General features: G+C 36.5%; 1 protein-coding gene across 1 annotated transcript in view; it reads right to left on the bottom strand.

Moving 5' to 3' along the window:
* Nucleotides 1–13,594, bottom strand: part of ANK2 (ankyrin 2) — a 229,977-nt gene that overhangs the window by 34,021 nt on the left and 182,362 nt on the right. The window contains 7 exon segments of the mRNA XM_049104827.1: nt 789–911; nt 3,370–3,495; nt 4,263–4,491; nt 6,826–6,922; nt 9,710–9,914; nt 10,038–10,249; nt 12,802–12,956. Of these exon segments, the coding sequence (XP_048960784.1) occupies nt 789–911; nt 3,370–3,495; nt 4,263–4,491; nt 6,826–6,922; nt 9,710–9,914; nt 10,038–10,249; nt 12,802–12,956 (1,147 nt within the window).

The following is a 13,594-nucleotide window of genomic DNA, read 5'->3' as shown; positions in this document are numbered from 1 at the left end:
GGAGGGGAGGTTCTATTGGGAAGAAGGTTGGTTAACATTTTTTTTAAGTAATAAAAATTAAGTTATCCTCAACATTTAATTCATGTAGTTGTCATCACAACTTGATCAAAGTAAGCCAGGAATTCTGTAATGGTGAGTGATCTGAATACAAAGTAATACCTGGTAAGGAGACTTTGGGTCAGGAATTGACAAATTGTTCCTTTTCAACAGTGTTTCAAATCTACTCCTTGTAACATGGGAGTATACTGTATACTAATTATGTTAAAATAGTCAAAAAATTATTTTGATAACCCCAAAATATTATAGATTATAAGATGAACAGGTATTTATTTTAGCAATAAGATAAAATCTCATGAGGTTGCTTGGAATTTAATAATATATAATCAACTTGTGAATTGGCAGAAGCCAATGGACTCATAATACTTTGGTAGGGCCAAATGGACTAGTATGATCCCAGAAGGGCACATATAAACCAATGAAGACAAAGCCAACTTATTTTTAAAAATTAGTCCAAAAAGTTAAACCTTAAATTCACATTTTCTCTCTTTCATATCTAATACAGATTTATAGAAAATTTTCCATCAGAGTCAATGTAATGCAAAATAAAGAGAGCTCCTTTTTTTCCTTACTCAAATGGAATATCACAAATCTGACAGGGAATAAAAAATGATTGTTACATGTGCTTGCATTCAGTAAAATGCAAAAAAGCTTTTGCTTTTACTTATTTTAAAGGATTTGAAAATTAAATCCTATAGAAATGGAATTGCACTAAGCAGATTTGACAATACCTTTGTATAAATTGGCAGGGTGATATTCAAATTGCAAATAGCTTGATGCACCAGGCCTCTTGTGGATTTTGGCTCTTTCATAAATGATAGTCGCCCGCAAGGTTCCTGAGTAGTATCACGTACCTTGAACAAGAAAGGCATCCATACTTCACACAGATATGATGTATACTATTTATTTTAATTAGGTAATACTCAAAAGAAAGAATGAGGAAAAAAATCAATTCATTTGATAACGCCAAGGATATAGAGATGTTTCTTTCTCTTTTTCTATTATCATTTAGAATGATTTTTACAAAATCATTTTACAAAGTTGTGGTAAAATAGACATGCCATAAAATTTACTGTTTCCATTTTTTTCACTTACCATTTTTAAGTGTTCGATTTATTGGCATTAAGCACATTCAAAAACTTGTACAATTATCACTGCCATGCAGAATCTGTCATCATCCTAAATACACACTCTGTACCTATTAAATGACAGCTCCTCATCTTCTGCCGGCCCCAAGTCACCTCTATTCTACTTTCTATCTCTGTAATTTGCCTCTTCAGATACCCTAATAGAGTTATACAATGTTTGTTCCTTTTGAGTCTGGGCTGTTTTACTTAGCATAATATTTTCAAGCTTCAACCACGTTGTAACACATATCAGAATTTCATTCTTTAAAAGAATTATGTTAAAACATACATAAAACTTATCATTTCATCCATTTTTACAACCACAGTTTAGCAGCATTAAGTAGATTCATTCACACTGCTGTACAACCATCACCACCATTCATTTTTGGAACTTCTTTGTCTTCACACACCAAAACTCTGTTTCCATTAAACAAGAACTTTTCATTTCTCCCCTCTCTCATCCCCTGGCAACCACCATTCTATTTGCTGACTCCAGCATTTGACCTTTCTAGGTACCTCATACAAGTGGAAACAGAATATTTGTCCTTTTGTGTCTAGTTGATTTCACTTAGCATATATCCTCAAGGTTTATCCATGTTATAGCACATATCAAAATTTCATTCCTTATCAAGGCTGAATAATATTCCATTGTGCCTATATACCATATTTTATTTATCCATTCACCTGTCAATGGATATTTGGGATGTTTCCACCTTTTGGCTACTGTGAATAATGCTATTATGAATGCTGGTATGCAAATAACTATTTGAGTCCCTGCTTTTAGTTCTTTGGGATATATACCTAGAAGTGGAATTGCTGGATCATATGCTAATCTAGGTTTAAATTTTTGAGGAATCATCATACAGTCTTCCACAGTGGCTGCATCATCTTGTATTCCCACCAGCAGTGATTGGGGTCCCCATTTTTCCACATTGTTGCCAACGTTTGTTAGCTATCTCATTTCATTTATATATTTATTTTTTAACCACTGCCATCCTAATGGATACGATGTGGTATCTCATTGTGGTTTGAATCTAAATTTCCTTTAGCTGCGGACATCTGTTTGCCTTCTTTAGAGAAATGTCTAAGTCCTTTGCTCATTTCTGCATTTGGTTCATAGAACGACTTTTGCACATCAACAATATAGTACTGGCTTAATTACACAGTCATTTGTGTTAAATGGATCAATTACCCTTCAGCAGTTACAGGTTAATGTGGTGATCTATAAGAACCTATCTTTGATCAGGTAAAACAAACCAGAAATGGCACAACAAAAGACTCAGTAGAGATCTTGGGAAAGCTTAATAGACTTTAAAAAACGTAAAAGAGGTTTACTGACATATACTTGGAAAATCATAATGGAATAAAATGAGTCACTGCTGACAAACTGGGAATTAATAATCTGACATTGGTGTAGTAAAAAACTGATAGAAACCAGCATTCAGACTTCTAGATTAGTGAAATACACTGTGAGAAACAAGAAAAAAAATGAGCTGGCTAGAGAAATAGAGAACAGATTTATTACTTCCTTTTCATTACATGAATCTCACCATCACATATTTTAGCTCCTCTTTAGAACTGGAATCCAGAATGAAATGTGTATATATTGCTGCTGCCAAATTCCTAACTTGGATTAATAATCTTAAACAGAGACAACAAATTTACGGTGTACTGAAGTATCTCCATAAATGTTTGCTAAATGAATTTATGAAAATATATCCAGTTCACAGCTCTATCAGGAATAATCTCTTACTAGATTGAGTTCCTGGATCCTTTGAGAGCTTTTACTACAAAAAGTTGTCACTTAGAACTCTTTTGGTCTCCACATTAATGAAATTCATACATTTTTAAAATATAAGCATAAATATTTAAAAGAAATAATAGTAAAAAAGAAGAGAGAGAGACTTCTGTAAAATTTGGAAAAATGTAGCTAGTTTTTTAAATTAATGAATTGGCTATTTGTCCTAATTCTTAGCCTTAAACATAGTTCATATGTAAAAATTAAGGTTGAATTTGAACTTCAAAAATAAAAATGGTTGGGTTTTTAGGACTTTAAAGTTTCACAGATATGGTTTTAAGAAATTATTGCAATGACTTAAAAGCCAGTATTATCTCCTACTAAAAGAAATCAAATCCTTACTTGATCTTAAGTAAAATTCATTACAAAATGCCATGTTTATATTACCTTGACAAAGAGAGGAAGTCGGTTTTCTTTGAAGGCAAAAAAACTGAATATATGATGTTGGCCACTCTTGGTTAATGGCACCAGGTTGCCAAAACAATCAACATAGATGGGTTTTCCTTCTAGTACCTGGTAAAAATAGAAAAATAACAAAGAATATAATAGCTATAATCATTATTGTTATTTATATAAAAAAGTGGTATACAACTTAGATCAGAATTCTTAAAATATACATAATCTTTAAATTGCTGACATTTTGTCTTATCTGTGACAAAGCATGTGCTAGTACTCCCTCTTCTTACTGGTACAAGAATCTTCCAGTGCATGGTAGCATTGAATGTTAATGTTTCCATTTCTAACACTGTTTTATGTTACCTCCCACTAACCAGTATCTATCTTTAAGTGCTAAATTTAATAAATTCCTGATTGGGTTATTTTTGACATTATAATGAGTCAGGTTACTTGACTTCAATATCCAAAGGCCTGCAGACAGAAAATTATGAAATAAGAATAAGTAATGTAGAAAAGCCCTGGATATGGTACTTCCACATTTACATAATGGATATACTTCCTGACTGTTTTCTTCAGTACTAAAAATGAAACCAACAGGGAGAGATAAAGATATCTAAATGATTACAGTCACATACTTTACTAATAACTCATAATTTTTCCCAAGATAACTTTAAGAGAGTCTTTTTACCTCCTCACATACAGTAAGACTATCCCTATATCCAAACTTTTTAAAAATGGCGGATTTTGGACCTTGACCTACTAACTGATCAATATGTAGACTGATTTTTTTTATGGCTCTATTTATTAAATACTATTTTAAATATATTCTACTAGTAAGGGGATAAACAACAGGTTAACATAAACTATTTTTGTAAATACAGTACCTCTACATCCCTGCTTCTGGCCACTTCAGCAAAGTTTTCCTGTTGTTCAAGGGTTTTATCCACTTTATCATCAGTCATGCAGAAACATCTCAACCTGGCTTCAATGGGGTCATGTGATTTGGCAAACACAACAAATTTGGCCATATACGGTACACAGATAATTTCTCTATACACTTGTGATGCAAAGGTAACAGATTCCTGGATTTGTCGACAATCTATCAGCCAGAACCTACAAAATGGAATAAAGGTCAGGTATCTGAAATTTAAAGTATACCACTGAATAAAAAAAAACCAGCCCCTTCACTATGATCAAAATAGTCATTTAATGTTTCTTGGGAAAAGAAGGGAGGAAGATGAGAGAAACTAAAGAGAAGGAAAGTGAAATGAAGCAAGGTAGAAGGATAGATAGGAAGGAAGAAAAGAGTGTGGAGAAAAGAGAGAGATTAGGTGTTTAAGATCAACTATCAAATATTGTATTTGTAATTTTCTTCCCTGGAGACTCTTCTGAGTATTGACTCTTTTGAACTATATATTTCAATGCTTTAGAATCTTCTAGCATGTAAGCTCCGTATCAAGACATTATGACAAGTATCTCACTGAATGAGAGTTCCTATTTTTCTTGCTTCCCTCTCCTATTCTTTGTTTCATTTCCTGAAACCCTTTTCAATAAAATCTACACAGCTTTTTTTTTTTTTTAAAGATTTATTTATTCATGACAGACACAGAGAGAGGGAGAGGCAGAGACACAGGCAGAGGGAGGAGCAGGCTCCATGCAGGGAGCCTGATGTGGGACTCGATCCTGGGACTCCAGGATCACACCTCAGGCTGAAGGCGGCACTAAACCCCTGGGCCACCGGGGCTGCCCACATAGCTTTTCTTCATCATTCTTTTCCAACAACCTCTCCAGTCACCAAGGTGAAATAATGCCATTTTTTTAAAATTGCTTTTGCTCCAGAGCTTCTTAACATTGCTGAACATAATTTTAGAAGAAATCATTAGCCAATTTATGAATTCTAGCCTCAGCTAAGTCTGTGACATTGTCTGGCAACATTTTCCTCAGATATCATTTTATTCAGTATTGTAACTGTGCTAAATCTTTATGACATTCTTTGAGTTCCCACCTCACCTGAGGCTCTAAGAAAGATAACTTCACTGGGAAAGTAGAGGCCATCGATGGACATTTTTTCAATTTGCTATGTATACACTTTAAAAGTTTGGTTCACATCTTTTTGCTCTGAAACCTTTCCCAATGATCACCCTTCTTCACTTAACTCATTTCCCATAATCTTTCAACATTCCTAAGATTCCCTATTGTCTTGGCCTCTTTTCTTCAGTTCTTGATCCATCTATTTTTTTTTATTGGCTTTTGGTAAAATATATAAAAAATTTACCATTTTAACCATTTTAAGTTTATAATTCATCGGTATTAAGTACATTTACAATACTGACTTCTTGGTCTATGCCATGAGGCCTCTGTAAACAATGCACAATCCAGCATCACTTCTGAAATACAGACTAAATGGGTCACTGTTGCTCTCCCCCAGTACCCTTCTGCATTCTGTCTTGGTATCTTTGTTCATGTTACTCTGTCTTCCACTTTTATCTACCTGTAAGGTTCCTACTTGTCTCATGAGTCACCTCTTCTTGGACATTCTCTTATTCTGATGCAAATGCCCTCTGCTGAATTCTTTAGTACCTCTGGTGTACCTCTCATTCAAAATGTCCCATTGTCTTGCATTAGAATGTAGATGCCTGAGTGGTAGAACATAATGGCCCACAGAACCCAAGACTAGGTAGTTGAGCCTGAGTGGTAGAAACTATAAACACATGCCACCACACCCAAGTATGTCATGCGCCATTACTAAATTATTCATGAATTTCTATTTTTTCTTTTCCCCCTTGAGTAGAAATTTAAGTTTTAACCACTCTTGACTTTAGTTTTCTCATCTGTAAAATGGACACAATACTTCCTTTCCTATTGAAGCACACAGTAGTTGTAGTAATCAAATAAATGGGAAAATGCTTAGCAATCCCTTAATCCCTATGCAAAAGGAAACTAATAGTAATCAACTGAGTTAGTGTGTGCAGGACAGAAAACTAGATAGCTACAGATTTTAAAAGATGTGTGATATGTAAATCAAATATGTAAATGCATTAGAATGCTAAGAGTCACTGAAACCTTTAAATCATTTAAGCAAGCCACAGTGGGCTTTGTGTTTTTATTATTCTGTTGGAGAAAAAGTAGTTCAGTCTATTTTTTGACAGCAGGAAATTTATCTTTCCCAAGACCTTTGGGACTGGAAAAATCAGCTGGTGCCAGCAAAGACCAGAGGCAGGGTCACAATCATTTATTTCTCTTAGATTTTAATCTGACCTGATTGCCCTTTGTTATTGTATCATCACTATTATATTTGCTGGCAGATTTAGCTTAAAATATGAAAGTAAATGCAGATCATGTTTAAAAGCAAGCCAAAAAGCTTCACTCTTAAAGAATGTAAGAAACAAAACAAGACAGTGAGGAGGAGCAATCTCACAGTGGGCTACCCTGGGCTGCATAACATACCTGGCAGACACATTAGTTGTAAAGGAAACACATTCATTGACAAATGTTAAAGGCGTAGTTCCTGTAATGTCTTCCCATTGTGCTGGGGTGGTTCCACCTGAAATAATATGATTGTTTAAAAAAAATCAGGCAAAACTCCAGACTTTGAATTGTAAAATAAAGTCTTTGTGGTTCTGGCTGTATCCACTCATAGACTCACACCCACTCCTCAACATGACATATTGGAAACAACAGGTCTAAAAACCATATGCTAAAAAATGGTACGCTGAAAACAAACAGTAGACACTACCTTTCAAGGAAATTTAAGGGAGGTTATTTGAACAACTGCCTCAAATTGTTTACTAAGTGTTCTATTCTTTTTTTTTTTTTACATTTCAAGTTTTTATTTATATTCTAGAAAACTAACATATAGTGTAGTATTAGTTTCAGGTGTAGAATTTAGTGATGCATCACTTACATAGAACACCCAGTGCTCAGCGCAACAAGTGCCCTCCTTAATCCCTATCACTCATCTAGCCCATCCCCCCACCCACCTCCCCTCCAGTAATTCTCAGTTTGTTCTCTATGGTTAAGATCTGACTGATATTCTGAAGTTTTTATTGTAATTGCTAGGCTTTGAAGATCATTTTAAATTGTAACAGCTTATGATTTTGAAAGCTACTTCGATCAGCCAAGGAGCTGAATACTTTGTTAAAATAAGAAAAAATCTAAATATTCTTTTGTTCCTGAACTTCATATTTCATGGAATTATTTTAAAGAAATAAAATTTCTTCCCAACTTGCAGTTCAAGGTTGGCAAAAAAAAATGCTTGGAAAATATTAAGAGCTCAATAATACTGCATGGTGAATGAATAAATGAATGAGTGCTGAGGCATGGCCTCTGGACACAGAAAGATCACCATGAAGGCTGATGTTGACTTTCATTCTACTGGGAAATTATGCTGGCATAGATCAAGATATAACAGTCTTAAAGCACTGTAGGAGGAATGTATGTTTGAGATGAAGAAAATTGTGACTCTAAAATTCCTTAAAGAAGGAACTGAGTTGAGTTATCAAAGAAAGTTCATGGAAACTTATTCTAGTCGGCCTCTAATATAGGAATTCTTAGCAGAACCATAAAACAGAGCAAAACCCCAAAATCCAAACACTCTGGTTAACATACTTTTTTAAATTAACAAATAAGTTTAAGAAATTGTTTAGTACAAACCCGTCTGAAGATCTATGGCTAGAATAACTATATTAGATGGTGCCTAGGCCCAGGTGGTATCCTCATTTGATCATCTAAAGGGCAGGGTGTGCCACAGTTTTCAGTGTCCTTTTGGTCCCATGCAATTATGTTGCACATTATAGAAAGGTTGTGTACCCATGAAACAAAAAGTTTGGGAATGACACCCAGAGATGCTGGTAACAATCAGAAATGGGTAATTGAGAAAGGGATCATAAGTGAAGCATAACATTTCCTTCTATATTCATTGTAGTCCATGTGTTTTAAAATTTCATCATATTATTAAACTTATGGGGTAAAATGTCAGTGGTCTCCTATCATAAGCACACACACACAAAAGAAAAACACTAAGAAGAAGGGAGAATTAGAGAACAAAATAAAAGTGAACATTCCTTTCAATATGGAAGAGAAATGAAAAAAACTTCTAACAATACCTAAACAACAGGGATAGTGATTATTCCTATTGACAACAATATAAATATTTACTGAATGCCAACACCACATAGTTGGTTTTTTTTTTAATATTTTATTTATTTATTCATGGGAGACAGAGAGAGAGAGGCAGAGAAATAGGCAGAGGGAGAAGCAGGCTCCATGCAGGGAGCCCGATGTGGGACTTGATCCTGGGACTCCAGGATCACACCCTGAGCCGAAGGCAGACGTTTAACTGATGAGCCACCCAGGCATCCCCACATAGTTATTGTTAAAGAGGGAAATTAGGGATCCCTGGGTGGCGCAGCGGTTTGGCGCCTGCCTTTGGCCCAGGGCGCGATCCTGGAGACCCGGGATCGAATCCCACGTCGGGCTCCCTGCATGGAGCCTGCTTCTCCCTCTGCCTGTGTCTCTGCCTCTCTCTCTCTCTGTGACTATCATAAATAAATAAATAAAATCTTTAAAAAAAAAAAATTAAAGAGGGAAATTATTAGGTCAATGATGTAGTACTAACACAAGTTATCTGTGGATTTTTTCCTCTCACCATTTATTATTTTTTTTCCTCTCACCAATAATACCATTTGTGGTGGTATTATTGAGAAGAAAGAAAAAAAAACAATGCTCCAGTAATGTCTTTCTGGAATGTGGTAGTTGTCTGAAAGCCATTACAACTTCCAATTGAAAAGACCAAAATTCAGTTAATCATTAATAATCTTTACATTGTTTTTCCAAGATCAATGATAAAGGCAAAACAATTCCTAGACAGAAGTTTGAACTGGATATAATAATCCAATATGCTATTTATTTTTCATAAAAGATTTCATATTAAGATGAAGTCTTCAGTGAAGGCTTAAAACTTAGGCTTTGAGGTATGTAAATTTGGGTTTGAATTCCAACTCTGCCAAATATTTATGGTATGATTTCAAGTAAGTTCTAGAACTTCTCAGCCTTGACTTCCTTTTCAGTAAATAGGGTTAACATTTCTTTACAGGGCCACTGTAAAGGCTGAAGTGACAGCGCATATAAAGGGTCTAGAAGTAGGGCATACAGGCTGTATTTTATAAGTATTAGTTCATTTCCTTTCACCTTTCACTTCCCTAATTAGAAGTTTTTTCCTGAATGAATATATAACCTCACAGGTATCTGATGACAAAGATAATTTAATATTTACAGTAACCTATGTTTCTTCCTTCAGAACTTTCTACTAGCACAGTCACATGTGACTCACCTGTTATGCTGCATAGTAATCTTAAGGTTGGTGCATCCCCCCCAAAACCATTCAACATGACATCACTTGAAGCCTTTGGGACAGGAATGGTCATGGTAATTGGTTTGTGGAATTTTCTTCTTCTAGGTTCCAAAGTGACTATCGGGCTGAAGGTAGCTTTGTTGCCTAGAATCTTCTTAACCAGCTCACTGTGCATAGGTTGAGCCTTTTCAAAGAAAAAAAAAATGTTAAACAGCATATCTATATTTACATCAATATATTTATTTGAAAAGCTGATTTCTAATCATTACACCCATGTTAGGTTAACTTGCATCCAACGAGGGCATACCTGGAGGCCTACACGGATCCTCTTGGTTAGTGCCCCCTCTGGGAAGACGGCTTGTACCTGGGGGGCCACCGTGCTGCTCAGCACGCCTCCCTCTGGGCCAATCAGGTTGCTGTCCTGTTTGATGCGAGACACTACTGCAAAGTATTGTGGGAAGTCACGGGTGATGATGCGGCATATTCGCTTCTTTTCTAGGTCTTCCGGGCTATCCAGCACTGAGACAAGAAATGACCCATCTTCATACAGCAAAGGGTTTCCTTCCAAAAGCATTCTAGCAAACTCCATGGCGGAGGTTAATAGTAAACAAGTGTGGGAACAAAACACCTTTTTTTTTTTTTTTAAAGTAATAGGAAAATTTAAAAAGACATCCTATCCTGACAACACCAGGAAAAAAACAAAAACAAAAAAACCCGCAGTCTTTCAAGACCTACCAGCAATTAGTCTGCACATTTTATTTCTTTGTGGACACTAAAAACTTTTCAGGGCACTGTGAAAGGAAAGCCTCCAGCTCCAGATGCAGTGCTGAAGACCGGCTGCCTTTGTAAATGAGGGGTTTGGAGGGCAAATCTGGAATGGAAATGAACCTGTTCTATTCTTGGTTCACGTGATAGAGAGGAAATTGTTTATGGACTCCTTCTCTTCATGAATTTCAAAGTTAGCTCAAAAACCAGTTATTGTGGTTTGAGGAAGAAATATGGCCCTTTCAGTCCTCAGGGCCATAGTGCAGGAAGAAAATTTGTCTTCTAAGGGTAAGGTTTGTGTCTGTGTGTTTATTATAGTGACATAATTGTCTCTGAAACAGTCATATATAAAAAAAAAAAATCATGGGATCCCTGAGTGGCTCAGCGGTTTAGCACTGCCTTCAGCCCAGGGGGTGATCCTGGGATCCTGGGATCAAGTCCCACGTCGGGCTCTCTGCATGGAGTCTGCTTCTCCCTCTGCCTGTGTCTCTGCCTCTCTCTCTCTCTCTGTGTGTGTGTGTCTCTCTCATGAATAAATAAATAAAATCTTTTTAAAAAAATCAGTGATTATGAATTCAGGGTTTGAGTATTCCCCTGAAACCATTAACTTACCAAACATATCATCTACTATCAGGAAGACAGGATAATGGGCTCTTTGTAAATTGCATTAGTGTAGCTATGTAGGGCAAATAAAAAATCAGACTGGCTTAAAATGTAGAAAATTTGCACTAAGGGGATCACTGAATTTTTAGGGATTATGGAAAGTTATTTATCTTCAGAAACCATTTGCAATCCATTCTAGAGGCAGGAACAGCAACTACCCTTTTTCTTGACAATTGAACATAACTAGATATAGCAAAAGCCAGAAGTCCCAGGATGTGATCATACATAACTGAAAACTGATGCACTGGCAAACACCAGCACATACTCACAAAAGACTGTATTTCCAAGGATAGAGAACATAAAAAATACAAAACTCTGATTCTTTGTTTTACAATAGGCTTTATACACATAGAGTTATAGGAGTCCTCATTCCAGGTCAAGATGCCAGTGCTCATGGCGGTGTTAATGACAGGTAAATATCTCAGAGGAAAATATCCTAAACCTAAATGTAGGCAAAAGAAATGGCTTCAAGAAGTAAAAGCAGCTAAATATTGCATGAAACAAGCTTTATCAGGAGAATCCTGATCTTTTTATCTTGCTTGGAAAAATACTGACCTATGTATCTAGAGGGCATAATTTCTTTTTCCTTCTACCTCCTTGCACAGGGTAAGCCTGGACTCTATTCTTACTCCACCTCAGCAGGATGCAGAAAGACTAAAGCAGCTGTTGCCCAGCCAGCCTTACTCTCTGAGAGCCACACCCAAGGCTATGGGCAGTAGTCTGCAAGACTGGTGAACATGACAAATGTTCACATACAGCTGTAAGTCCGGTTCTGTACAAAATTTGGTATGCTCTTGGCACTTAAGAAAAGATCATGCCCTATTTGCGTGGTTCCTTAAAGTGAACACATGTCCCGTTATTAGGACTGAGTCTTTGTTTTTGTGCAGCCTAAGGAGGCCAGAGAATGAGCCAATCCCCTCCAGTCACACTGAGATATTTCAACCTGTGGCTAGATGGTCCAAGATGGATTTGGGATTTACAGAGATCAAAGCCCTAATGAGAACAATGAATTCCTTAACTCTATGTGTAGGTGTGTAGAACGAAATTCTACCCTGGCAACTCCTTACTTTAATTATATGTAGAAGTTTGAGTGAACTTAATTTTCCTATCTCCTTAGTAATAGCAAGTTAAAAGAAGAAATCATATTATCCTATAATGCACTAGTTACAGGTATATATGTAAGTTCCCCAATTAAAAAAAAAAAGCCTACCACTTTTTATCAGTGTCTTTCTTAAATATCTAAATTTTCCTGTTCAGCATTTTTAAAAAATCATGGATTTATTATCCAGTATCAGTTCATTTTGTAGCCTAAACAGCAAAATCTATTCGGTCTCGCGTCTTAGGTTTGAAAAGTTTACACTAAAGATAGAGATGTGCTATGCCTCCTTATTAAAATGAGATATTTACTGTTGGAAGGGTTTTATTTTCTTGAATATAACAGATATATAAATATATCATACATTCCAACCCTGGAGCATACAGACCACTGGAAAATACCAAAATACTTGCCATGATAAAATGACACCAGGAACACCCATACCCAAACCCACCCCCCATCCACACACCCGGAGGTCATAAGAAAGAAATACATCATTTTAGTGCTTCCATTTCAGAATCCTTTTAAAACCCTTACTATGAAGTACCTTCATCCATGCCATTAAGGATTTCATTCAATTCGTCTTCAGTGTATTCACAATAATGCTCTTTCCAGCTGTCCCCATTCTCACTGCGCAGGACCACCAGTTCCCTTTCCTTTCCTCGAAGAGCAGCAAAATGAGGGATCTCCACGATCACAGGCCTGACATAGTAAGGTAGAGTGCTTAGTGTGGACAAGAGCTAACCAATAGCAAGACAAGCACCATGACTCTGTCTGTTGCAAAGTGACCTGGAATCATTCTCTTTCTCGGGACAGGGGCATTGTGGGCTGTCCTCCGGAGCCCATCGGCTAGCAGATGGTCACGCAATAGCACTCCACCTTGGGGCACCATCCTTAGGGACATGCTGCTACCTTAAGCCAAATAAAGTTTCCCTATGAGTGCATGTGGCATTCTGGAACTTCTCCTTTGATAAATGTTAAGTATAACACATTTAACCAAAATAAACGTACATGCATATCCATGAGGTGTGCCAATCTCCTAAAACATTTTCTACAAGGTGCAAATGACAAAATGGTTTAAGAAGGAACATGGCTTGTATGTTGCATAATTTGATGTGTTGTAAATGAAAAGATGTCAGAAAAGTTAGCTACTTGGGAACTAAGGAGACATGCACTCATGGTTTTTGCCTTTTTTTTTTTCATTCAAGGGAACAATAGGCATGTGTACACAGCGTGGCCACAGGTGGCTGAGCAGCACCTCAATAGACAGCCCGGCTATGTCCCATGCCTATTAGCTCAGGATCTGGAACATGCACTGCCCTGACATTTTCAGGTCGCAT

Source organism: Canis lupus, chromosome 32 (genome assembly GCF_003254725.2).
Source record: "Canis lupus dingo isolate Sandy chromosome 32, ASM325472v2, whole genome shotgun sequence".
Lineage (NCBI taxonomy): Eukaryota > Metazoa > Chordata > Mammalia > Carnivora > Canidae > Canis > Canis lupus.
Note: the sequence above shows the minus strand (reverse complement) of the source record. Positions and strands in the feature narration are given on the sequence as shown.